Genomic DNA, 26198 nt, shown 5'->3' with positions numbered 1-26198 from the left:
GCGCTTAGCGGTGAATGCGCAGACGACAGACGTGGACGTGGACGACGGGATGCAGACGTGAGCACGACCGAAGTGAAGTCAGTGTACGCTGAATCCGGCGGGTACGGCACCTTGAAGCACCTCGTGGAGGCCAGATCGGCTGCACGGAACGATGGCGGCGCACGACGGAGAGCCGACAGAACCGAATTTGCGCCGCAAGACGCAAGCAGAACGTAATTTGCGGCGGAGGACGCACGAAGACCGCGGCAAGACACCGGAACGACAGCGAGCGAGCTGTGACGAGACGAGAACGAGACGAGAACGAGAACGAGAGCGAGAGCGAGTACGAGTACGAGTTGACCGCAGGAGACGAGCTCCTGAGGACTGCGTGACGAGAACGAGACGAGCGCAACGCGTGAAGTGGTGGCTGAGTCACTGCTGAGCACTGTTGCTGGACGTGTGGCTGGGCGACCGATTGGGTTTCAGGCGGTATCGGACGTGGGTGGGAGCAACGGTGGACGAGTACGGTCCGGGGGTGTTCCAGAAGCGTCTCGGAGCGGGATCTGGGGACAGTTGATGGTCTAGTTGCTAAGACAGTAAGAGGAGTTGCGAACGAGTAGATTGTTGGCTTAGGCTAGCGTCTATTTACTAACGAGAAATACCAAAATTGGAGCGGACGCGGCGCAGGCGGACGCTCCGGCAGGGGAAACCAAGTGGTTCCTGACGGCCATCGACGGTGTTAAGTTGAACCCGCGGCGGACAACCGACCACCGCAGCGTAGCTATACGATCTGCCCCACGACCAGGCAAGATAAGAGGTCCGTTACAGAATTATTAATAATCTTGCTCACGACGTCGCTGTCGGAGACGGTTCAACAGGCTAAAGTGTTATCTGGTAGAATGTCAGGGACACCAACGTGGTTCACTGAAAAAAAAAAATTATCAAAGTCGCGTGCGGCCTTGTCTTATCTACCGCTAAGACGTTCACTACCAATATGATACTACTCTTGTGGCTGGAGCCAGGCACGGGCTTCCGTGAGCGCATTACCCAGCAGATTCGTGCCAAAACACTGCGCTTGCGTCTCCACAGCTACGTCACCAGTGCGTCGAAAGGCTTTGTCCTCGCGGAACATTTTGGCGACACTGGCCACGCTGAGTCCGATGCCCCAGACCGCATCATGCCGTGAAGCCTCGTAGAGACGTTTGTCCCCCGTCGCTACAAGCTTCGCCGCCAAAGCCTCGTCGGACGAAAACTTGAGCTTCAGCGCCTCCAGCATCACCTCGTACCGGTGCTCGCTCCACACTTCGTCGTCGTAGTTTTCCACCTGACGCCCCAGCTTCTTCGCGACAGGCGGGGACTTAGCCCGAAGAATGGCAACGGCCAGCTCCTCGTTCTGCGGGTCGAACATCTCTTGCTTCCGCTTCATGAAGTACTGCTCGCTGGAGAAGAAGTGACGGCCGTGGGCGTCGATAAATTCACACGGATAGAAATTGCTCAGAAACCCGAATGTAGGGTCGCGCTGGCCGTAGAAATACACAGCGGAAGCTGTCTCCACGAAGTCCATTGGTGCAGTCCAAGCGGCAAATGCGAAACTGACTGTAGCTTATCAGCTCGGAAGCAGGTGGCTACAAAATACACCATCACTCACCAGATCCTTTCTGTCAAGCAAAAACTTGCGTGCCGACTTGATATGGAGGTGGTGACACAAGTACATGTACTTACGATCGGAGCGACGCAGACGTCTTTATAGTACTGATGGGTGCGCAAGGCTGGAATAGAAACCCTCGTCATGCAGGACTATGCGCTTCGGTACTATCTGGAGGCTGTCCGCTTACATTCTGTCAAACTCGTGTGAGCGTCAAGGAAGCCAACAGGTTTGACACGTTCCCGAACCGGGCACACAAATACGAAGAGGCGATTTCATCTACAATTATTCAGCATCCATTTTTGGTCTGATTGAGTTAATGACATTCTTTAAAACTTTCCAGCCCTCAATCTGAGTTCCACGTGTGATTGCTGAACCCAACTGAAAAACATGTGAAATGCTACGTGCTATCAGCCATGGCCATCTGTATCCTAGAAGAGCCCATGCAGCACTCAACTGAGCCCCGAATTTCAAAATTCATCTGTTCTTGAAACCTTGACATGTGCCCTTTGTCCATCTTCGCTCAGTTGTTCACAGTCGAGTTGCACCCGAGGGTGCCACTCGTGAGCTATGCAGTGCGAACTTGACCACAGCAACGGTCAAGCTCAGACAGACTGGTGCAAGCTTTCAAACGAATTGATCCGCTGTGTGCAATAAGCTTCAACGGGCTAGTTGGCCGAAAATCGAAAGAAAATGTATCGATCTGCATCGGTACAAACGCTATTCGCAGGTTTGCACTACACTCTCAGCCCGCTACCAGCACTTGAGTGAGCGGGTATCACCGAGGAGGGATCGAGTGGTGTGTTTATGTATTGCACCAATCGTCGGTGCGCATACAAAGAACCCATCGAGACTTTAAAGCATCCAGACTGCTAGGCAGAACTTGGTGACATAGCTCAAAGAGACCTGGTGCTGCTGAGCTCACGCGAGTACAATGCTGGTGAAATGACAGGTGAAGTTCAACCTTGGCAAAGTAGGACGCGACCGTCGATCGGCGACCAACATGTGCATACACTCTCAATTGGTCACGACGTGGAACGTGACCGTCACGTTACCAAATTTGTAAATTGACTTGATCATTTATTGATCATGAAATACACATAAGCATCCGGGTCAAAAGCTGTTCCATGAATTGACACTGTAAACGGGGACTTTATAGAGATCCTGGTACAGTGTCCCCGCGGAAGGAAACATTGTGCTTAACATATACCACTGAGTTCATGGATTTGTTATTTTCTTTTAGGAAGCGATGGGTATCAAACTCAAGTGGGAACGTGTGCTGGAGATTGTGGATGGCCTCACGTTACCGAAGCCCTGGTGGAAGCCGACCATGTTGGCCACTTCCGTCAGGCGTTAGCGCGATACCTGCATAACGACATCTCAACTTGAATGCAACAGTCCTGAATTTGCATCTCTCCATTCTGCATGGTAAAAACACCATACAGCGATGCTGTACGTGTAAGTATACGGTTTGGTGACAATGATTTGCGAATGTACAGGTTGTGATACCGAGCACTCAACTTTCGAGGTTTGTGTGGTAGTTACAAGGACAAGGTGTGGCACCTCGACTTAGTCGATGGAAACTAGCGCAAGGAGCTCGGTCCAACCGTCCAACGCAAACTGAAGAATACAACCGCACAGTTACTTGATCATTCCCACTTTCTCTACCCGGCAGCTTATTTCTGCTTCTCTTGAACCCACTGTTCAATTTTCGCCTTGAGATCCGTGTTCGGTTGCAATTGTTCCATGGTCAACGGTACGCGCGTGAACGGGTCACTCTGGTCATTCATCAGGTGTTGTGTGATGCACGACCGGTCCATCGTGTAGCCACTGGGCAACAGCACGGGGTCCTTCATCAGCGTAAACACCAGTGGGTCCAAGAACTCCTCCGGGATATCGCCCAGCGTCTCTTCTAGATCCGCTGCTCCCTCCGCTGCCTTCTCGACGTCCGCAACAAATGCTTCAAATTTCTGCACGTCGCTAGGCACCAGCAGCTGAGTCCGAGCCACAATGTGAGCACATTTATGGAATACCTGGCCGTCATAGAAGCCATTTGTCGCCACAGCCTCCAGGAAGCTCGGGTAGTGCGCAAAGTGCAGCAGCGTCTCCACAATTTCCTTCAGCATCGTCTTAGGACGGAACTTGTACTGCTCTGGGTTGTTTACCTTCAGCTCCACACCTCGAGGACCCGCGAGTTTAACGAGCACACTGTTCAGCATACTAACAAGGCGGTCTTCAAGCTCCGGCATCTTCACAAAAGGCTCCTGGATTTCTGACGTCAGGTAGGACATCATGTGGATGGTCTCATTGGCCAACTGCAAACTTGATGTGACAGTGCGTTCCTTGTCTGATAGCAGACTCTGTTTTTGCTCGCGTACAGCTTCATCGAGAGCCATCCACCGCACAACGTCCTGCATTTCTTCCTGCAGTAGCTTGATCTCCGGTAGAGCGATAAGCGCATCCGTAACCAGACTGTTAATGTGGTTCATAAGTCCGTGCGCGAATTTCACAAAATTTTCTCGGTCCTCAGCAATGAGAAGGAATGCTGGCTTATGACCATCGAGCTTCCACAAATATTTCAACAGACACGCGATATTGTAACGATGCTCAAGCTTTTCGTAAAAGCCCGTGTGTTCAACGTCACCGTACAGCCCCAACAAGCATGGTGCAAGATGCCGCTGTGCCAGTGGGTTAGTCATAAGCAATTCCACTCCGAAAGCAGTACCGGCGGTCTCGCGTTCCTCAGATTCCTCAGACGGCAAGAAAATATGGAACAGAACCTCGCTCATCTTGGCACGCAAATGGGGACTATGGACATACCCCGGGCTCGACAGGAAAATAATGATCATCTTGAGCAATTCGTTCAGCTCAAACGCATTGAGCGCCTTTGGCTGCAGCCTTGCAACAAACTTTAGTAGTGTGCACAGATCATCCACCAATTGTTCCGGAATGTACTTCAGAACCGCATTTGCCTTCGTATCAGGTGCTGGTAGAGGCAGTTGGAGCAATCCACTCTCGTCATACACACTAGATCCGGTACAAATGGAGTTCACGACCGCGCACGTCAGCAGAGAAAAACGAATCATCTCGTGCAAAAAGTCGGGGTGAAGCAGTTCTGCATCCATGATCATCTTCGCCGAGGCCATTTGGTCAAAGTGTGCCCGTAAGCGCGGGTCTGCATTCGGAGCATTCATACGGCTTTGGAAGTAAGAAAGCTGGCGAAGGAGACGCATATACTGTCCCATAATGCCCACGGGACCAAGGTGCATTGCCCGAGCTGTAATGAAGTAGCAGCGCGAAATGAAATTGAAGTCCGCAGGAATCAATGGCTGACGATCGTCTTGTTGCGCGGACGCATTTTCAGCATTAGCACCGAGTAGCCTTGTTTCGTCAAATGGGAACAATGGGTTCTGCATAATCAAGTACTCAGCCTTGATCAGTTGGGCCTTCTTAGACTTTGCGGCTAGGAACGGGCCGCATAATTTAAGTAGAACCATAGTCAAGTTGACGAACATACCGTTCGTGGCCGTGATGTTAGCATCGGGGTTCTCCTTCGCACGCTCCGCGTTAACTTGCATCGCTTGTTCCAACCATGCTAGTACCTGCTCACGAGCGACCCCGCCAGCCTTCAGTAGCAATGTCACAATATCCGACACTGTTGTCTGCACACTGTCTAGCTTGTTGCGGATAGTCAAGATCGAGTTATCCACATCGTTCTTCGTGCGCTTCGTGATGTTGGTGAACATTTGCGTGATGGCCGGGTCCTGGCCACAGCTGAAGCGCAGCAGCAAGCCGAGCGCAGTGGCATCCTGGAGACGGCGGCCCGTCATCGGTGGGCCGGGAGTCAGTAAAAAGCCCGGTATCTGCGTGAACGCCATAGCCAGCGCCTTGTTACGACATAGCACCGCCAGCACGTACATATTGTTGTAAAAGTTCGACATGAGCGACGGCGGGTTAATCAAAAACAGCTCCGACAACAACTTTTGAAAAATCGGCGCGAACACCGCGAGGGTCGCGTCACTCGCCTCCAGCTGCGCCACCACTCCGTCCACGAACTCAGGCGTCTGGGCGTTTCCCTGCAGTCTCACAATTTTCTCCAGCGCGTCGGCATTGATCGTTCCGGCTTCAAACGGGAAGATTTCCGGGTCTGTGAGCGCCGTGGCACTGTAGTTGATGCACATCTCGCGGATGCTGCTCAGACACTCGTGCGCCTGCTGCTTCTGGTCCGCCGCCAGCCGCACGAAGGACGACTGCAGCTTCTGCATCTCGTCCCGGCAGCGGTAGAACACCTGCTCCAGGTAGGCCAGGGCGGCCAGCGGGTGCTGCGAGCCCCCCGGAAGTTCCGCCGGGTTCATAATGACCCTGGAGTAGAGCACTTCACTGGCGTTGGCCGTAGACAGCAGCACGGCGTCCGTGCCTTCCGTTTGGGCCGCAAACTGCGGCAGGAGCAGCAGGTCGCTGCTGCCATTGGCTGGCGTCAGCGTCACGCGCAGCACGCGCTGCAGCATGTCGTTGACGTAAACTTCTGGCTGGGCGCTGGTCTTCTTCTTCTTGGGCTTCTGCTCCGCCTGCTCGGGGGGCGCCACGGGTGCTGCAGCTTCGATACGCTGCTTCTTGTCCGACGGCGACTCCTGATTGGTCATAATGGCATCATCTTTCGGGCTTGGCGGACTCGGATTGGCTGAAACTGCGGCTTGGGCCTCCTGCAGCTTCTGCAGCCGCTTGCGCCGGATCTCGTCGGCCGACGCGGGCGCCGCCCCGTCCCCCGATAGCGTGTTGCCCGTCGAGGCGAAGGCGCCACCCTCCTCGCTCTTGCCCTCCTCGTCGCCCTCGCTCTTTCCCTGCAGCCACGCGCTCACCCAGCCCGACATCGGTCACTTCCGTCGGCGATCTTCCTCTCTCAATCAACAACTGGGGGTGTACACCACACCAATATAAACCCCTCTCTTCAATGACTACCCCGTTAAAGTGATGACTGACCCGCTGACCATCACTCCTAGTCAGACATGCTGCAACGAGGGGCTGCGGAGCTGCAGCGCCGCTGCGACGTCGGCTACGCGCGGCGCTGGCTGTCGGTTGCTGCATCTACGACTTACGTCAACAAGGTCTCCGTCTCCGCAGCAGAGTCACGCTTGCCTCGCTCTCATACGACCACGTGCGCCCGAGATATGGAGCTCTTAGGCCAGCGACTGGCTCGAGGACGCCAACCAGGCGACGTGCTCTTCCTGCGCGGGTAATGGGCGCCCAACTCAGCCAGAATAGAGTGTAATACAGTATATGGAGGCTAATGCGCTGTACATGTGGCTGTGCTGCAGCGACCTGGGCTGCGGCAAGACGTGTCTGGCCAGGGGCTTCGTGCGCGCGCACACGCAGCGGCCGACGCTGGCGGTGACGTCGCCCACGTACCTGCTGGTGAACACGTACGACGAGGCGCGCGAGCTGCCGCCCGTGTTCCACGTGGACCTGTACCGGCTTGACGCCGTGACGGAGCAGGACGTCGCGGCGCTGGGGCTCGCAGACGCCTTCGAACGAGGTAGCAGAAGACGAGGAGATGACTCTTTAGGTGTGGGCTGATAAAAGCTTTATGTTGTGTTATTTTATTTTATTTTATTTGTTGCTGCTGCTAGGGATTACGCTGGTGGAGTGGCCTGAGCGCCTGGATGCGGGGAGCGTGCCGGAGGAGAGGCTGGACGTTCGGATCTCGTACGACGAGGGGGACGCGGAGATTCGACGGGTGCAGTTCGATCCGGTTGGAGAACGCTGGATGAGGCTTTTTGCGGCGGAAACGGAGTGATTGAATGGAAGGTGGTGAAGGAGGAATCGGTTGTAAAGGCTGCTTGTTCGGGACACGCTTCTGTTAACCCGTCGTTGCAGTCATGGGGGTGGAGGGCGCAGAAGTTCCGTGGCCGAGGGATAGTAGGAGGCGTCGGATTTCTTCGGCACTTGCAGTCGGCGTAGAGTGGAAGCTCTCCTTTTGTAGGGCGAGGAAGCATTTGAATTCGTGGCGTGAAATCACTCCGGAGCGCGTAGAGCACGTCGACGAGGCTACTGTGACAAAGGACTTTTCACTGCGGCAGTCGTCGTTTTCGTCGCCACCGTGGTCGTCTCCCACGATAACTACCGACGGAGATTCTTCCAGGAACCGCAGTTCCTGCTCGACACGACTGAGTCGTTGTCTCTGCAGTCGTTCTCGCTTAGTTTCCTGGATAATGCTGTCCTTTGCTGGTCGAGTGTCTGAGGGAGGCAACGCGTCGTCAGTGGGGCCATCTTGTAGCTCATCAATCGCAAACAACGGATATGCTCCGCTCTTGGACGCAATGAGTTCTTCAATGGATCGCTTCTCTGCATCTGCCATAGCGAACTCGTTGCATTCCTCCGTTCTAGTGCTGCCATCGGCATCGCAGGTAGCAGGTTCGTCGCTGGCTGTGATATCTCCAGTAAGTGAGACTTCCTCACGAAGAAGCGCCTCGAGTCTGTCCTCCTCGTCTTTCGTCATGTTACCTTTCATTCCGTTAGCAACCACCTGCTTGTTTCGCTCAATGAAATTGTTCGTCTTCTTAGCCCCGGCGGCTACTTCATCCTCTACCGACTGTCTGCTAGTTGTGCCGCTACGACCTGTCTCACTTCCAGCAGAGGTGGCAATACTTGCTTGTGTCTGTGTCACGAAGGTTCGGCTGGACAAGTTGCTCGAGCTAGACCTGCTAGTGGTATCATGGGTCGCTTTCAGTTGTGGCGGCGACTTCGCTCTCTTTTGCTTCCTTGGTACTATACTCGAGTACAAGTTTTTCCCCAGCTTCTCTTCCAGAACGGTGTCTAGCTGTCGGATACGAGCCATCTTAAACGCGATCTTTGCGGCCAAGCTACTGCTCCCTTCCGGGTCCTCATCTACACCCACAAGGATCCCCTACCAAAACAAATTAAACAGCTACTGTCAATTTTCGACTGATACAACAGACAAACGCGTAGACAACCTGAACACTTACAAATGCTTGTTGTTTGGACAGACCAGACTCGATGAGAACGCGCGACCAACTCTGCCGCGTCTGATTTCCATCTTGACTATTATCCTCCTCGCGCACATCCTTTTGCGTCATGAGGGACACCACTTGCTTGTAGTTTCGGGGAAATTCAACGAGGTGCTCCCCATTTTCGTCGGTACGTGAACTTAGCGAGTTCACATAGGTTTCCAGTTCGTCGCGGATGCGTTGGCGATTCGCTTCATCACTCAGCAATTGTTTTCTAGTTGCAAGCGCTTGTTCGTATTCGTTGTCGTCGCCAAAATCGTTGGCCACGCTGTCCTTCGAGTCTTGGAGGTTGTTGTCTTGGATTGGTACTAACCTTTCGACGCTGCTTTCGCCGTGAATATCTGTCAGAAGGGGCCCGATAATTCCGACCGCGCCAGTATTCTCGTCTTCTGGTTGAGATTGCTCGCTGTCTTGACATTGTTCCAGCGAGGAATAATTGTTGCAGACATTGCTAAGCGAGGTAGTCAACGGAGGTACTGGATTCGGAGCACTTTCAAGGCTGCATTTGGGGCCGTCTTTATTCAACCGATCGATTGAACGCTCAGAAAGCAAACGCGGAGGCGAGTCAGGCAAGTGGGCCAGAGTTGTTGCGATATGTTGCGGTGAACTGTGCCAATCTTGAGCTGTACTTTGGCCAGGAGCTGGCAGTAGTCGCTGAATACGGGGCTTCTGCGCAGACAACAAGAAAATATACACCAACAGTTCACAACTTTTTGAGCTTGAAGCACATCCCGCAGTAAGCAGTTACTACGTAATAGCGTACTGGAGTAGTGTTCGGGCGGCGAGGCTGATTCAATCCGCCGCCTTGACTTCTGCTTCGATGGTCACCTGCGTCAAATTGAAGGGAGCGTGTAAGCGGTGACGCTCGGCTTTGAGAGTGCGAGCCGGGATGTCGTCGTCCTTCGGAGCGTGGGCGCTGCATACTGGTTCAGGTCGAAGGACTAGAAGATGCGGAAAGAGGTTTGCTGCTAGGTCGTTACTTTGTGCGCAACGTTGTTGATTTTCAAAATAGTTTTACGACTGGCTCGTGCTCGGAACTGTGCCCACGTTTAGAATGAACAGAATAACTTATTATTGGGAAATCGATATTTCCGTAAAATATGAAATTGTAGCCATAATAAATATACTGTGCTTTTCAAGGTGTGAGTACCTTCGTGGTCCGCATCGAACGACTAACACCGATGAACTTCGCCAATTTCTCCTTCCAATCGTGTCGACAACCTCATTCTTTCACTTGACTTGTGTCAGGCTGAGCTCCTGCCCAATCGCAGGTGTGATACTAGGTCCTCGAGTACATTATTTGGAAACCAATACAAATGTGCACGAGTAAAAAATAGCTGTTCGTATATTAACTACTTGGACGAGATGCATGCAGCCAGGCAAACTTGAAACTAAAATCAGCACCTGGATTAGCAAATACAGTACATCGAACCATGCGGTTACGTTGATGTTTACACGAGGGGAGGCGGGGCCAAACGCAAGTACCCACCGATATGCACCAACGAAATTTGCATGATGTAGATCAGATGAATCAGTAACTTGCCCTGTATGATTCCCGCTTGGTTTTCCAGCACGAACGAAAGCTGGCGCAATGACGAAAAGCCCAGCGTGCGCTTCAGAACAACAATCGCCACAATCAGCGAGGCGAACTCCAATAAGCTGTAAATTAGGACGTGCGAGAGAGTCGAGATGAACTCTGAGGGTGAAAGACTTTCCAAAATAGGGTAATACGCGCGGTTGTGAAGGTTGTACACGATATAGTGATGGGCACTGTTTGGATGCACGGATTTTCGTTAGATATTCAAACGTTGATATTGTGAATCATTTCCAGGAGATACTTACAGTAGACAATTGGTAGAACCACCTCTACGTACTCCACCAGCAGTACATACTCTGTGATGAACAGCACGCGAGCAGTTTCGCGAATGAAAAGAGCCCGTTCATCTCGATGCTCAGCGATACGCTGGACCCACTCCGTTTCATCGTCGTGCTAAGCGGCTGGCATTTGGCTTCCACCCAGTCTTTAATTTCCTTTGTACCCACTGGAAACACGCGAGTTCCGCGAGATGGTCGCCGTGAGTGGCCTTGAATCATGTCGTCGAGACCATCTTCCGTTATTTCAGCTATGGGCTCCACTTTTCGCTGTTCATCGGGGGCTTTGGAGTTCACCCATTCTTCAACCTGAGTTCGCCAGTTCGGACTGGAGGCGTCCGCGAAGTGGCTCATCGTTCTACTCATGTGTCGTGTCTCGACATCCAGCAAGTGCATTGCCAGCTGGACAAAATTGTTTTTTTCGCGAGGATGGCCTTGGGGAATTTTCGCCATTAAAACCTTCACTTCGTGAAGAATTTCCAAAATATCGTACATTGTAAGTGCGAAATGTAGCAGATCCACAACCATGATGGTGATCGTCGCCGCTTGTGTTGACGCGAGTTGGAGTGCGTTCGAAATGTAGAGGGCATTAAACACTTCCACATTGAAAATGACAGCTTCGGGCTTCAAGTCGTTGTGGCCTTCCAGCGCGCGACTGATCCAGTTCTTGGTTATCAGCTTAATAATCGGCAAAACTATCACGAAAATCGTCTGGTACACACCTGTGAACGATGTGAATCCGTAGATGTACATCGGGTAGATGAGCGTGAGGGACAGTTGACAGTTTAACACCGTCGTTTGCCGCTCCATCTCCTTTTGTATCAACGGGTTCGCCTTGAATTGCGCTCCCCAGATAATCACAAAGCAGGTTTCGTACACGACGACGGAAGGAGGCGACGCAAGGAGCATGCTGAACGGTACTGGGAAGGTAGTCGCCGACGCCACCGCATATAAGGTGGCTATGGCCGAAAGAGCTGTCAGTAGAGCTACAGTCAATATATGACGCCACTTCACAACGAGTGCGGTGACATTCCTGCCCATCTGAAAAAGCAAGGACCCAACCATGAAACCCGTCACAAACCCGAAGCGTATGAGGAAAACCCAGTTCGCCCGAACGCCGTCTTCAGGTGGCGCCAACGGGACAGCTTCCACCATGATCGCCAGGATGAGGCACGGAAGTGGTGATAGCAGCAGTAAAGCCGTCACCTTACCCACCCCACGTTCTCCATGTAGTCCTTGAGTTTACCCAGTCTGTCGATAGAGTAGCGACCTTGGAACTCAACCTAATGAGCGGTCCCCAGAGGCGCTGAATGATGCTGGACAGTCTGCCCATGACGAGTCAGTCAGCGAGAGGTGATCAGTGAGAAAGTTGTCGCAGTGACGATTTATCGTGGCGGTTGAAAGCCGACAAGAATCGAGGTGCGACGGAGGCCAATTCTTGCGTCCAATAACAACCAACCCCACGTGTGGGGTCTCACATTATTTAATGTTCACTCTGGGCGAAGCGTTTCTCGTCGGTCCATGCTTGTAATATCTACCCCAGTAAGACACACGTAAGGTCCCCCAAGACTTGATAAACGCACTTCTACCAACTCTAAATATATAGAGATAGGTTAATTTTGCGTGATCCCCGGCTTCTCTGATTGGCTGAATATCGTCACATATTGTATTGATCGGCGACGGAGCCACAGCCGCAGCATGGGGTCCCAGGGGCAGGAGGAGGGCGAGCGGATGCACTCGACGGTGCGGCTCAACCAGTTCTCGCTGCAGTTCGAGGACGCGGCGCTGGAGGGCGCGTACCAGGCGGGGCTGCACCCGCGCAAGAAGGCGCTGTGGCTGCGCTCGCTGCTGCCTGCCGCTGCCTCCCAGATTTTATTCGCGCTGGCAGACGGGCTCGACTTCCCCGTGGAAAACCTGCTGGTGACGGTGCCCACGCGGGTGTTCCTGGCGGTGAGTAAATGCCATAATTAATTTATCTTATTTGAAGTGAAGTATTAGATGCTGACAGGGAGTTTGTGGAAATTTATATATATGCAGATGCTTCAAGTTGCCATGTTCCTGCTGGTGCGCTGGGACTTGGTGCGAGCCAAAGAGCAGACGATGCTGTTGGTGTCCGTGGCCAGCGGCATCCCCACGTTGCTGCTGTACGCGCTGCAGCGACCAAGTCTCTGCCAATGGGTAACTTTTGTCTGGATACTCTCACATTTTATCAAATTTGGGCTGGGGGTTTAGTTTTTTTTTTTTTTGCGGTAGGACGCGCTGTTCGTGACGTTTGGACTGTCGTTCTACACGATCCCCAAGGTGACGCCGCTGGGCTACGTGTCGTCGTTCTACGGCAGCTGGGCGACTGCGGCGGTGTACGCGGTGCTCACTTTTGTGGTTCGACCGCCGACCAGGAGAGCGGAGGGCGTGCTGGGCATTTTCTTCCTGGTGCCCATGGTCTGGGTCTTCAACACCATCGCCTACTACTCCGAGTACAACTCCCGCGAGCGGTTTGCGCTGCGTCGGCGGTTGAGACGTGAAAGCATCACGCTGGCGGTGGCGTGCACTTCCTCGGGAGGAGAAGCCTTGCTGCAGGACGGGGAGGACGATGGCTGGTTGTTGCTGCACACACTGTCGCTGCGGGGCTTGATGGCGGCGAATAGCAATAGCACGGCGTCTTTTGTCGTCGCTGTGATACTGTGGGGAGCTTTTACGCTGGGTAGCTGGACGTCGCTGCCCGAGACGCTAAAGTTCGTGGATGAAGCAACCGGGTGGGCTTGGTTCAGCCACTGTGCTGGTGTGACTGTCTTCCTGCTGGTGATGACGAGACGGCTGCGATGGCTGCTGGTTGTGCCAGTTGTTGGTGCTTTCCTGTTGTGGGTGATGTCGCTGGCGATGCCGGCATCGTGGATTATTTTCTCGGCGCACAGTGTGGGGTATGGTCTTTTATTGGCGTCTGTGGTGATTGCCATGGGCGTGTTTAGCTGGTTCGTGTGTGCATGGAGAGAGCTCGTTTCGTTCCTGACACGGTCGTGCTTCCTGTACCCTCAGCTGCAGGCTGGTATGGAGAGGGAGTACCCCCTTCTCGTTCGTATCGTATCGGAGTATACGGCAGGCTTTGACCCTGAAATTTTATCAGCACGGGTTCCGACGGCAACTGCAATTGAATCGATGGGAACACAAGTCGCAGAGGTGGCAGTAGCCCCGGCACATAAAGAGAATGTTGCCAAGAGTTCGCCAGCCACAGCTTCTCCTGCTGCAGAGAGGAAACAGAAAGGGGAGAATTTGAAGGTACCAAACACAGCGGAAAACAAAAAGCCTCAATCGTCTCTATCGAGCAAGCAGGATACTGTCTCTGTAGAACCTATGCCCACCGAAGATGCACAACCAAAAGATGAAAGCCGCTTGGTAAGCAAGGACGATCCCTCGGATCGGAAAATGGTGTCGGTGCTTCCTTCGTTTAAGCCAGGCAAATGCTTCTTCTGTTCCAAGAACGACGCCGAGCACTTTGTGCCTGCCTGCGGTATGTGGGGCAAGTGGACTCATTGGCGAATGAACCAGCAACACAATATGAATAACGCATCTATTGCTGCTGCATCGTCCGGGGCTGCGTTGTCAAAGGGTGCAGTTGCGGTATCGATGTGCACGTCGTACTACGATCTCCAGAACGACAAGTCCCAGCTCGAAGCTCGCATTCAAGACGAAGAGAAAAAGAACGCTGACCTTGCCAAAAAGTTTGCAACATGCGAAGAGCGTGAACAGAAGTTGTCATTGGAGGCAGTGCGACTCAAGGCAGAGCTCCATGCGATGCAGGAGAAGCACGCGGCGGAGCTACGACGATGTGAAGTGCATCTTCAAGAGAAGATCGACGTTGTGCAAAAGGAAGCAAACCGAGTAGCTCACGACCGAAAGCTTGAAACCAAAAAGACCGAGCATGCACAATCGGCCGTATTGCACAAGCGACTCGAGGCTAGTGAGCGGATGGGCGAGAAAGCCAGTATCCGCGCTCAGAATGCTGAAGAAGAGACGATAACGTTGCGAGCAAGTCTGCAACAAAGCCAAGAAGAAATCCGTGAATGGAAAGCCCGAGCTGAAGAACTGAAGAGCCAAGTTTCCAGCCTAGAGCTTCGACATCAGCAACAGATCCAGTCGCACGGTAGAACATCGCCACGTTTGGGCCCCTCCGCGTTGGATTTCTCGTTCTCGTCGACCGCGAGTGGTGGCTCGTCGGTGGATGCATCTCCTGTGGCGTCGTTGCAGACCTTGCAGCCGGCTGGTCGTCTGCCGTATGCACAGTCACTGGAGATTGAAGGTCTGCGCGAGTCCAGCAGGCACTCTCAGAATGAAGTCGACTACTCAAAGCGTTGGCGCCTTCTGCAAGCCTCGGATCTTAGCAGCGGCGACGCAACTCCATAAACAAGAAACTAAATGGCTAAATGGTAGCGAGTGGATCACAGTGTCCGCCGCTCTACAAGATGCAAGCCGAAACATGAATGAAGACTCAAATTTACGACTGGATGTGAGGGATTCTTGATCAATTAGGGTTCTTATGGACACGCACATGAAGGAATGCACTACATTGACCAAGGTACATCTCCTCGCAGTATTTGCACTTGATGACTTGTCTTGTGTCTTAGAAGAACCCAAGAGGCGGTGGCTCCACGCTGCCTGTGCTGTCAAGTTCACGGTAGTATTGTTTCAGGAGATCCGAGTAGCAGCGAAGTGAATGTGCCGCGTACACCTGGAGATAATGCGGGTATTTGACAGAACTGGCAAGTCTGCGCAAATCGTCCAGCATGGCCAATTCGTCACCTGGGAGATAACGCAAATAGTAGGGCGGCTCTCGCCGCAGTTCGGCATCCAGCAGCTCCACTTCATGACAAGGTTTGCCGCCAGGAAGCCCTTCGTTCACACTTGTGGTCGCTGCTGCGTTCGAGTCTTCCGTTGTGTTGCGATTCAAGGTACGGAAGGCGAGTGCACGGTTGCGAGCTGCAAGTTGTTCGTTCTGGAACTTGCGGTTCCCTTCACGGGCATAGCGACGCTCTTGCGATACGATGACCCCCAGGCAGGCGTCAAAGGCCCTCCACAGCGCCTGCTCCGTCCTGAGTACGTTGATGTCGGCGGCCGACATGGTCGGGTTGCACACGGTGTCTTGGAATCGGTTGTCTTTGCCATGGCGACCGTAGCTGTCGTCATCTTCGTCGACGTCGTCGTCGTGAGCTCTACTCAGCTCGAGGGAGGAGATTGCACAGCGCCCCACAAGCAGGTGATCCATGGGCGAGTCCAGGACGAAGCGGTTTGCTCGTACAACGCGGTACACGAGCAGGTGGTGGTATTTCGTGCGGACGTCTGCATTCCAGTGAAGGAAGAACATCATGTGTCTCTGCACGAGAGCCTTGAGGATGCTCTGTCTCAATTCGCCTTCGAAGTAGTCCATCCGGTGGTACAGGAAGAGCAGCGTGCTGGCGAGGATCTCGCAGTTCTCGCTCGAAAGCATGAAGCGCATGCCGGTGGCGAATGTCTGGCCTCGGAATCCAGGTGGCAAGCGATAGACCATCATCCCGCTCCCACGACGCTTATCAGCGCCCCCGATTTCCGTGAGCATCGCGGTGGCACTGAACCATTCTTCAAAGCGCGTCAGGCACACTTCGACGCTGCGAGCGTGGAGAACGTTGGTGCATTCGTACATGGCCAGCACGCAGCTCTCCAGCAACTGGTTGTTACGCAGAAGCTGAACCACATTGTCCAGTACGGTGCGGATTGCGCGAATCGAGTCAAGCTCAAATGACAACCGCTCTTCCTCTTGACTTCCTGGCTCGATTTCGATCGAGGACGAAGGCAGCGGGCCCGACGTATCTCTCACGTAGAGCCATTTCGCCCAGCACGCCTCCTTTAGCAGCAAGAGCGACACTCGAATCAACAATGTGTAGCCTGGCAGGCAAGTCCACACAACGTCACTCCCTAGAGCCGTGTTGGCCGCGTGGAGACACACAAACCCCATGAACTTGGAGAAGAATTCGCCGTCGTGACTCAATCGTTGCAACCAGCAATTGCGAGTCGTGTCGGTCATGCGGAAGATATCCGAGTCTGGGTACGGCCCCAGGTACGGCGAGAAGCGTGACCATTTGAAGAGCGTCGGGTTGTGCCTTACGAACTCCTCTTCATCGCTGCGTAGCGCTGAGGCAGATGGTATTCCTGCTGCGAAGTGTTTGCCATTGTAGCGACTTGTGACCTTGGCCGTGCTGGTTCCGTTTCCATTCCCCTCCTCGCCCAAGATGTAGCCGCCATACTCCGTCCACCTCACAAGGGAACCAGCGAAGGTGTTCCCATTCCAGGGCCGCGAGGACGAAGGACGTCGTTCGGAGTATTTAGGAGGCGGCTCCGATGTCTCCGTGTTCTCTTCAGACAGGTCCTCCACTCGCGAGTCGTGGGCGTTCAGGTGGATCCACTCCTTTTCGCGGTACGCACCAAATATCTGCTCCAGCATCACGCTCTGCAGCACTGGCACGCGGAAGTAGCACACGGCAAACACCCGCGCGTAGAACCTCGTTTCCACGAGCGAGATGTACGAGCGCTGCTTGAGTCGAGCAGCTTCCAGGTTCTCGACTGCGTACTTGAAGGTCGCGATCAACAGACAGCGATACAGATACAAATCGCGCTCGCCGTCGGAGCTATCGTCACTGTTACCTTGATATTTGTTGGTGTATGCGCCGGCGTTTTCCGAGTTGTCCAGGTCGTTATTGCCGCGGCCGTCTTCACTGAAGTCCATCCCGTTAAGTGACGCCGTGGGCGAGTTCGCGAGCCACCCCATGCCAGCCCCACTTGTGTGACCAGCTGACTGCGGAGTCTTGGTCCTTGGATTCATGGGTGTTTCAGCCTCGGAGCCACTGGTTGGTAAGTGGAATTCCACACGCTCCATGATGATCCCAATGAGCTGGAAGTACATGTTGCGCGTCTCACTTGGCAGCGTTGCCTTCTCATCGTTTAGCCGAGCAACCAGAAATTTCCAGCAAAGCAGCAGCCCACGGCGACATTGGCGAAACAGCTTGCGGCGTTGGTTCCAACTCGGCGACGCTACGACAGAACGATCAAGATCTAGTTAGCAGACACTTCATTGCCAAAAAACCTCCAGATTGGCGTACCATTCCCGTTTGGGAAGGCTTCTTTGCCAGCGTAGAACTGGCGGACTTGTTCTTGGTTTTCTCGTCCGGCCATTTGCTGTAGCAAGACAAGCAGACCCGCAAAGTCTCCAGGAACTTTACTTGCGTTGCGCTTCGTAGGTGGACTTGGGCTAGAGCAAGTGGTACACTCCGCCACGAGCTTGGGGATCCTGGACAATAGAGCAGCCCAATCGACTACCCCTCCTTTCACGTAGTCTTCTATCGTGACCAAGGTATGGCTAGGCGCCCCCGCTCCCGTGAGTGACCCAGACGTCTCCAGGCGAGCCTCCAGCTCTGCGGTGCTGAGATTTCGAGATGTTGACGCGTGGAACGCCACGGACGAAGATGAACCGTAGGGGCCACTAACGAACTGAGACCCATTATCCGAGGGCATCGAGGAGGCCGAGGTCTTTGAGTGTCCTGACGGGGAGTTCGAGTTCTTCCCACCCAGCGACTTAAAAAACCGTTTGATCTTGTTCACCATGATTCCGAGAGGAGCTCTGCCCGCTGCGCGCTAAGTTGGCAACTGGACAGCATAACCCTCCTCGCCTCGAGGGGTCCGGCTAATGCAGCACATGGAACAGTTGCAACAGTTTCTATCTTTCGCGTGAGCCCGACTGCAAGTATATAGTCAGCAAACTACGTTTTCTACGGAAGTTTTCTATCCATTCCCCGTGTTATAACTCTCTGAGCCGGAGACTATCCCCATAGCAACCGTACATTTCATTCACTTTGCTTTCGGTTTCGAGGCAGGAAGAAGACGGGTTCTGGATAGTATTTGACTGCGTTGAACAATTACTGCCGGTGGGTGCTCTCCTGCTACCGGTAGTTGTTTGTCACAACAAGAGAGTCTCACATGCCGGGTCTACACGGTAGCGTGCTCAGTCTCTCATTGAGAGACACCAAAGAATAAACACACAAGCAACAAAATACTGAGTCGCACAACGTCAATTGTGTAGCTAGCTTCCATAGCATCGAATTTTGAGCGAGTCACTCGTGTCCTCGCTACTGTTGTGTAGGTCGAACATCCGGATGCCGAAGGTTTTACACTGCAGGAGCACCAATTCTTCCATCCTTCACGGCCTTCTCAAGGTGTGCAGTGCGTGAGGAATCTCTCCCAGCGAGCTTTCGGGGCTGTGTCTTGCATCACCTGCACCTCGTTTGGCGGCTCTGTAGGCGTCGTCGGCGTCTTCTTGTACGCATTCATAAAGCCGCGGTCGAGATGCTTAACACGACACTGCTCCCTTGCTATAGTCCCTTACCGTCCCAAAGAATCCTTTGATTGAAGTGGGAATGTGGTCCTCATCGGCGTTTGAATCGTTGCCATTCACGCCGTCTTCAATTGCACTTGTGCCTCGAAGTAGTCTGGTGACGGCAACGCTTATGTCAGACGAGAGCACCCGATGCAGCAGCTTCGAGTCCAACGAAGCCAACGTCGCGCTCTTCTTGGTAAGCTAGGTTACGCCGACTGGCGAACTCGAGAGACAAGTGATGAAACCACGACCAGAAGCCGCAGTAACAGGTGCATCGTGGTTGTCGACGACGAGGAAGCTCGAGCACGAAATTTTGTTAAGGGCAAACCGAAAGTGATAGTCTTTGTAGTTGGTCCTGCTTGCCGCGTCAGTTGGGGGCCTGCATAATGTACGATCTCGAAGCACGTGGGCCGAATGAGGTTGAGGAGTGGACATACATGTATCTCGGCCGCGTTAAACTCCATAATCGATACCAAGTACCTGCTAACCTCCTTGGTTCTGTTACCGAGAAGCATGGTACACGTTTAAGCTTCAGTCAAGCGGCAGCGTGTTATAAAGACCTAGCGCTGACGCGTCACGACAACCGCACCCACAGCAGGAGTGGAGTGAACCCTCTTGAAGCCAGAAAACGAACAAAGCTTACAAGGAGTCTGACCTGGAAAATAGTTCGAGGCAAGCACGGTTTTCAATAATTGGTAGCGTGAACTGTGTTCGTGTTCTCAAACATCTCTTTACCAGAGCTCTTTAATGATGACGAACCGAATTATTTGGCCAGTTCAACCATGTCATGACGAAGCTGTTCAATAACATTCAGCAATTGTGCTGTTTTCGTATCCACGTGCAATCAGCACCTTTTGCAAGTACCGAGTATCATAGACTCACACTCCACGTTCCAACGCCATGTCACGCAAATATCTGGTGGGGTTCGTATCTGTCCGAGAGAAAACTGCCCACACATTGTGCTGTGGTGGCGCGGGCGCTGAGGGTGCTTCTTCCGACGGAAGGCTTGCATCTCTGTGGAAACCCCTCATCTCAAATGTCTTGATGACCTCCCAAGTCATTCGTGGTTCTTGCGCCAAAATCACCTCGCAGAATCTGGTCGAAGTTTTTCTTTATCGCATTCGGAGTGGGTCGGCCAAAGATATTAGTGAATTGGACCGCAGCAACGTCAACACGTACGCGGGCGTGCACCTGAAGGACGGATCGCTTCATCGACCGTCACGTGTTTTGCCAGAAGGGCCTCCAGGTCTCGGTTAGTGCTCTCCAACGTCTGTCGCTTCTGAAGATCGAGGACCGTCACCTCCATCCACTCCAGCCTCGCCTACTTTCACAGGGGCGCAGTATGCGCACTAAAAGGTGTGGCCCGACGACTCTCGTGAATTTCTGCTGCCCCCGATCAGTACCATCTCCTCTTCCAACCGCTGCATTTCTGCCTTCTTCCTGTGCAGCATCTTGGTTGAGTAACCCGCGGGGTCCTTTTTCTTCTTAGATTCGCCCGAGCGTTGATCTTCGAGGCGACAGATTCCGACTTCATCACGGAATTCACGGAAACCGGGATTATCTGGTTGTTGCAGAGCGGGGACTCCGTACTGTCGCACCCACTTGTGGTATCGTCGGAGTTGCCCTCACAGGTGTCGATGAAGGCCAGCGCTTTGACACCAAGGCCATGTCCTCGGTTTCGGGTTCCAGGAACGTCGAGATCATCGTCAGCAGAGTGCGGTACTTGTCGGGTTGACTGAAAATGAACACGACGATCTATCAATTGCAGCGTGCAATTTGCAGACGGCAGTTTTCATAAAAGTAGAGCGATAGTTGTCAGTTGTCAAGGGACGAATCCTACTACAAGTTGCGCGTTACACAATGAGAAGTACTGGGATTGGTTTCTTGTTTGTAAGTTCTTGGAGCATAATGCCGCCAACAAAACGTCACGGGCGTGGACTGTATGCTTGACTCAATGTTTACAATTTTTGGCTGAGACTCGGTTTACTTGGTGAAAGCTAGTATATTACTCCGAAGTATCTACTACAGTACTTTTATACCACCATACTGGCCGTGATGTCTTCGGCGCTGTTTTCAAGCGGAGGATGATGCGTCGCAGGTGCGAGTACACTACCAGTTGCCTCAGCCAGCTGCAGCTGACGAGCATTTACTCGTACATACGCCAGTTTGGCGCTCGTGAGAGTGTCCGTCTTTTCACGAAGCAGCAGCGGCTCCACATTCGACTCGACAATCACACGTGCGTAGCTAAACGTACAAACTGGCATGACGAAGATCCGACAGGCGATTGCCTGTAGTGCAGGCCACTTCGCGCCATCCGTAAACCAAAACTGCAACGACGATTTTTTGCGCTCCTTCAGTGTTCGAAAAACGAGCGTCTCTGCCTTGTTGGTCTTCTGGTGGAAAGCAACTTTCTTGAAATCCATATATTGGGTGTATAGCGCCTCTTTGTCCGCATCAGAGAGTGGGGAGCCATCCGCACGGCAAGACGCCATTAATTTCTGCTCTGCATCCGCTTTCGTATCGGCTGGTAAATTCTCGCCTAGTAGCACGGGATCCAATAGGTAGGCTAGCACGTGTGCTTGGCCCAGTACCTTGTCCTGAAGGCGTCGGACCAAGGCCTGTAAACCTGCCTTTTCGTCTGGATGCAGCAACGGGCTACTTGCATATTGCTGAGCGAGCTGTGAAAACGACGAGTACACTTCGGACAGTGGCAGCGTCGTCGAATTCGTAGCATCGCTCAATAAAGATAGCAGCGCATGAATGGGGCGAAGAACTTCCAAATATTTCCGTAGCTTGTCAGCGAACTGCGGGCTACGAACAATCCTGGCGAACTGCGTTTGCAAATGAGCGATACTAGCCGTTTGTAGTTGTCCGAAAACGGTATTTTCTTCAGACGGAGGTGAAAAGATTTGAGTCAACACGCTGTCAGCGTCAAGAAACGGCTCCGTTCGAAGGACAGCGACGAAAGCGGCTTCCGCAGATAAGCGTCGTCTCACGGTCACGTGCATCATACTGCCAGCGCTGCCAGCCGTTTCACGGAGGTAGGAAAAATTCTCACGGCGAGGCAGGAAAAACGCCAAATCTTCACATTGCAACGCGAACTGTTGTAAATCCTGAGAAAACGGCAGCGTTGCGCTGCGCTTCCTGTTGCTTTCTGAAGTGCCATTATTCGGGACAAAAATCTGATGGACAAGTGACATCAACGCGTCCCGCATACACCCGTGGAAGTACATGGCTGGGAACTGCTTCTCCAAAATCCCCCGTGCCTGCCTACTCTGCGCCAACGAGCACGGCAACACGCACCCTGCCACGGGACTAGACAGCTTCTCCACCACCCGGGTCACATCACGCGCTGTCCACTCCGCATCAGCACCTGCATCACCGCTACTCGGACGGTTCACCGACTCCAAAAACATGGGGAAATTGCCCGAACTCGCCAAGTTGGCCATGTAGTTCACGTCATCACCGTTCGAGTCCATTGAGAGACTCACCGGCACCATTCCACTCTTGAAGAACCCGTCCATCTGAGACTTCACTCGCTCGAAGCACCTGTCCAGCAGCTCCGTCATCAACTTGTCCTTGCTGGGCAACACAAACTCCCGACTGTAGGTCTGGAACGCCTGCACCAAAAAGGGAACTTGAACCTTTTCCGCGTCCACCAATTGGGCCACGTCCGTCGTCGTGAACAAGTGCATGGCTACATTTTCCTCCAACTTTTTCACATCAGTCACGGTACTGGACCCATTTTCCCCAATTGGGGCCATGGAAATGGGCATCATGGCCGGCTGGATGGTCTTGAGACTCGGCGTCTGCATGGCTGGAAATGGGATCGCGACCGGAATTGGGATTGCAGCCGCCGCCTTGCTGCGGCTCTGAGCGACGCTCTGCTGGCGGCGGCTGATCTCGGCCAGGTACCACTCGGGCACGTCGCTGGGAGGCAGCGCGTCCACGAAGCGCAGGAATTGGGCACATTTCATCAAATGGGTGCGCGCCTGGCCCCATTTCTTGTGGTAGTGCACCAGCTGCTGGCAGTGGCGGCACGCGGCGGACGGCAGCTTCTGCGGCTCCACGAGCGTCGTGAAGAAGGCCCAGGAGCTGGACGGCGGGCGCCCGCGCGGACGCCGAGGCGCCTCAGCCGACGCCGAGCTGATGCTGGCCATGAATGCTGTTGGCGCGGAATCTGCTTGTGTTTGGCGGACATAAGATATTAAGATTGAGAGGGGATAGTTCTGACGATCACGGTACTGTTCTATATTGGTTTTTGTATGTCTGTTCATCCACTTTTGGGGATTTCAAAACCGTGAAAAAAAAAGAAGTTTGGTAATCACTACTCTACAGTACTGCAGTTGCTGTTCAATTTATTATCTGTAAGAAGTAATTCGTGGTTTCGCGTCAGCCCCAGACCTTGACGGATCGGACGACGCGAGTGGCTGCGAACTCGAAAATGAGCGACAACACTCGCCGATCCAGGTTGTGGGCTGCTGCTGAAGTTTTCTCCGCTTCGCTGCTGTCTGAAGGTTGGCAGGCGCTGAGGAACGCGAGTTTGCACGAAAGAGGCAGCGATCGCGGGGGTAGAACTTGTCCGTGGAATTGGCGGAGACGGCGTTTCCAGATGGCACTCCACATCGTCCGCGACACCATCACTTCGAGCTTCTCGAGCGTTGCGTTCTTCTCCATAGCCATCCATAGTTCGCTGAGCGTTGGGTGGTCTAAAGGCTCAGCATACTCCTCCGCTAGCAGAGAGAGCTCTCGCAGATCCTTCGCTAGGCGAGTCGTTGGATCCCCCAGCCGCTTCATGAACAGTTTTCCTTCGCTATCGCCAATACCGTAGTAATCTTGAAATTCCAGCGTCCTGATGACCGGAGCATCTGCGCCGTCAGAGTCGCCAAGGGTTTCGTACGTGGTGGAGAAGCGATCCAAATCGATGAAGCTTTCACACAGGGACAGCTTCGTCATCTTGGGGCATGAACGCAGCAAGGTCGGCACCATCGCGTTCACGTCTACCTCACGGTGGAACGATAACGACAGTTTTTCAAGGGACCATCCGATCTGCTTGATCAGTCCCGGCAGCCCACCCGCTTCTGCCTTCAGCGAAAGTGAAAGTGACGCCAGAGGTACTCCTATCGGTGGCACCGGACTATCAGAGCCCTCGCTGGGTACAGCAATTGCACTGTCGCGGGGCACACGGCACTGTCCGTACCCTGGAATGATGACGTCCAGCCACTCACTTTTGGCTTCATCGTTAGTGTCATCCGCGTCGCTCTCCACCAGGATAACTAGAGTTTCTTGCCGCAACGTAAGAGGGTCGCCAGAAACTAAAACCCGTTCATCCCCCTTCTGCTCGGTAAATTGCACTGCAGTACCTTCACGCAACAGCCACTGTGTTTGGCAGATATTCCATTGATGGGCTACCGTTGCTTGGTATTCTTTCTCCTGGAGAACAGCAGTGATCTCAGCCAGATCATCCAACGTTAATTCGGCATCCGGGAGGCGCAAAGCACACACAGATGAAAAGGGTCCTCGTTTGCTCGAGTGGAAAAATGTCTGAGCTAGTAACTTCCAGCATCTCCGCCGCTGGTCATCTTTCATCTGGTAAGTGCACGCTCTCATCAGGGTCAGTTTGGTGATAGGGGCCTGAGAAACGGCAAAGGCTGAGCACAGCGCTTCAAATTGCCAAAGTGCTGAGTCGTTACAGTCAATACTAAGACTAGTGAATGAAGGCGTCTGCTTTTGAGTTGGGCTCAGCGGCCGAATGACCATTCCGGTCAACAGCTTTGCCAGGATATCATGGTCGATGGCTGGATCGACTCCGGTTTTAACCGCATCGCGTAGATGCATGTGAAGCTCGCTGACAAGAACCCCACGACCCAATACCTCCAGCAAACGATCGACCAACAGATCAGTCCTCTTGCCCCTATGACTCAGTGTCATAGAAATCTGGGTCAAGCGATATATAAAAGTACTCGCACAGTCCCGAAGTCCTTTAGCTGCTGATAAATCCAACTTTTGAGCGCGGTTACTTACTGCTTCCATGAATGAGCTCAATTCCATCACGTTTCCCGCAAGTTGATCTGCCGATTTTGACCAAGTGGTTAACTCGAGCGACACGGGGATCTCCAGCGATCGCTGAATTCGCTGTTGCACCTTGCGCTCAGCTGGCAGCATATCCAAAATGGACTTCTTTGCTTTCATGTACGCTGCGCTCGGCTGGTACTCAGCCAACATCAGTTTTTCACACTCTGCAAACAAGGACCCAGGGACTTCAGGGGCTCCTGGAATGTCTCTCAGCGAAATAAAGTCAAACCGAGGTTTGACTGAAATAAACGTTTCTCGCTCACGCTTTCGCTCGGAATTCAACGAGTCAGGAGGTAAGACAAACACATCATCGTGCTCTTCTTCCTCGTCATCGTCGTTGCCATCTTCTCCGTCACGTTCATCTGGACCTGCATCATCATCCTCACGTTCCGTGTCCGTGCCATCAGCATCAATCTCACTACCAACAGCCCCTGGTGCGTCCTGACCACCGCGATCAGCACGGGCATCGTCAGCGTTATCCTCATGCTGTTCACGTTCCTCGTCCTCATCACCCTCTTCACCCTCTTCTTCTCCATCATCACTCTCATCGTCCTCAAAGAAGACAAAATCGTCGTCCACCTCTCCCGGGATCATGGGTCTGAACTCCTCCTCCTCCTCTTCGCTCTCCTCGTCCTCAAGCTGCAGTCCGCAATGCTGCGTCATAAGCATGTGGAAAGCCCTCTGGTCCACTTGTGCCACCAGAGACAGCAGCTCGATGGCCTCCCTCGTCCTCCACAAGGCCTGCTCGATCTCCTTCTCCTCCTCTTGAGGGTCAACTTTCTCCTCCTCATCATCATCATCGTCCTCAAAGTTGAACCGAAAGGGTTTTTCACGCTTTCTGCGCGGCCCCAGCACTCGGATGAGGCCGCCGGGGATGGACACCAACTGGTCCTTGAGCTCCTCGCACCAGGGGGCCAGGAAATCCCACTTCGCCGAGGAATTCACGTCCATCACGAGCGCGTCCGAGGCTTCGAGCCGCTGCCGCTTCCTCTCCGGTTCATCGCTACCGGTATCCGACATTCTGTTGGAATGGCTGCCACTTGATTGGCGTGGCGGGAACTTTGAACTTGATAGGGAAAACGGGATTGGCTAACCGAAAATTGAAACTAACAGTAGTACTGGCGACGTGATGAAAATGGCATCTTGACCACTAGCAGCGCATTTGGCGTTGGGAATCCGATTGCAACCAGAAAAGAGTTTGATTGTA

General features: G+C 53.3%; 10 protein-coding genes across 10 annotated transcripts; 3 read left to right on the top strand and 7 right to left on the bottom strand.

Moving 5' to 3' along the window:
- Nucleotides 1–979: 979 nt before the first annotated feature.
- On the bottom strand, nt 980–1543 carry IUM83_04864 (NADAR family protein; the record flags this gene model as incomplete). Its single annotated transcript, XM_067928965.1, has 1 exon — nt 980–1543. The coding sequence occupies one exon, from the start codon at nt 1541–1543 to the stop codon at nt 980–982; it is 564 nt and encodes a 187-aa protein (XP_067796097.1).
- A 1757-nt stretch (nt 1544–3300) lies between these two features.
- On the bottom strand, nt 3301–6495 carry IUM83_04863 (Ubiquitin conjugation factor E4; the record flags this gene model as incomplete). The annotated part of the gene is made up of 1 exon (XM_067928964.1): nt 3301–6495. The coding sequence occupies one exon, from the start codon at nt 6493–6495 to the stop codon at nt 3301–3303; it is 3195 nt and encodes a 1064-aa protein (XP_067796096.1).
- Nucleotides 6496–6630: 135 nt separating this feature from the next.
- On the top strand, nt 6631–7418 carry IUM83_04862 (YjeE family ATPase; the record flags this gene model as incomplete). Its single annotated transcript, XM_067928963.1, has 3 exons — nt 6631–6857; nt 6940–7157; nt 7252–7418. 3 exons carry the CDS (start codon nt 6631–6633, stop codon nt 7416–7418), a joined length of 612 nt encoding a protein of 203 aa, XP_067796095.1.
- Nucleotides 7419–7481: 63 nt separating this feature from the next.
- IUM83_04861 (Fibrous sheath-interacting protein 1) lies at nt 7482–9445 on the bottom strand (the record flags this gene model as incomplete). The annotated part of the gene is made up of 3 exons (XM_067928962.1): nt 7482–8528; nt 8608–9318; nt 9413–9445. The coding sequence occupies 3 exons, from the start codon at nt 9443–9445 to the stop codon at nt 7482–7484; spliced, it is 1791 nt and encodes a 596-aa protein (XP_067796094.1).
- Nucleotides 9446–9997: 552 nt separating this feature from the next.
- Nucleotides 9998–11430, bottom strand: IUM83_04860 (uncharacterized protein; the record flags this gene model as incomplete). Its single annotated transcript, XM_067928961.1, has 4 exons — nt 9998–10053; nt 10139–10419; nt 10492–10542; nt 11015–11430. 4 exons carry the CDS (start codon nt 11428–11430, stop codon nt 9998–10000), a joined length of 804 nt encoding a protein of 267 aa, XP_067796093.1.
- A 789-nt stretch (nt 11431–12219) lies between these two features.
- Nucleotides 12220–13670, top strand: IUM83_04859 (uncharacterized protein; the record flags this gene model as incomplete). Its single annotated transcript, XM_067928960.1, has 4 exons — nt 12220–12471; nt 12559–12699; nt 12775–13490; nt 13643–13670. 4 exons carry the CDS (start codon nt 12220–12222, stop codon nt 13668–13670), a joined length of 1137 nt encoding a protein of 378 aa, XP_067796300.1.
- Nucleotides 13671–13869: 199 nt separating this feature from the next.
- IUM83_04858 (uncharacterized protein) lies at nt 13870–14919 on the top strand (the record flags this gene model as incomplete). The annotated part of the gene is made up of 1 exon (XM_067928959.1): nt 13870–14919. One exon carries the CDS (start codon nt 13870–13872, stop codon nt 14917–14919), a length of 1050 nt encoding a protein of 349 aa, XP_067796301.1.
- A 217-nt stretch (nt 14920–15136) lies between these two features.
- Nucleotides 15137–18147, bottom strand: IUM83_04857 (Uncharacterized protein family UPF0592; the record flags this gene model as incomplete). Its single annotated transcript, XM_067928958.1, has 2 exons — nt 15137–17577; nt 17646–18147. The coding sequence occupies 2 exons, from the start codon at nt 18145–18147 to the stop codon at nt 15137–15139; spliced, it is 2943 nt and encodes a 980-aa protein (XP_067796295.1).
- Nucleotides 18148–20949: 2802 nt separating this feature from the next.
- Nucleotides 20950–23076, bottom strand: IUM83_04856 (putative transposase; the record flags this gene model as incomplete). Its single annotated transcript, XM_067928957.1, has 1 exon — nt 20950–23076. One exon carries the CDS (start codon nt 23074–23076, stop codon nt 20950–20952), a length of 2127 nt encoding a protein of 708 aa, XP_067796296.1.
- A 232-nt stretch (nt 23077–23308) lies between these two features.
- Nucleotides 23309–26011, bottom strand: IUM83_04855 (uncharacterized protein; the record flags this gene model as incomplete). The annotated part of the gene is made up of 2 exons (XM_067928956.1): nt 23309–24349; nt 24941–26011. 2 exons carry the CDS (start codon nt 26009–26011, stop codon nt 23309–23311), a joined length of 2112 nt encoding a protein of 703 aa, XP_067796293.1.
- Nucleotides 26012–26198: the final 187 nt, after the last annotated feature.

This window comes from Phytophthora cinnamomi (genome assembly GCF_018691715.1).
Source record: "Phytophthora cinnamomi strain GKB4 chromosome Unknown Contig17, whole genome shotgun sequence".
In the NCBI taxonomy this organism is placed as follows: Eukaryota; Oomycota; class Peronosporomycetes; order Peronosporales; family Peronosporaceae; genus Phytophthora; species Phytophthora cinnamomi.
Note: the sequence above shows the minus strand (reverse complement) of the source record. Positions and strands in the feature narration are given on the sequence as shown.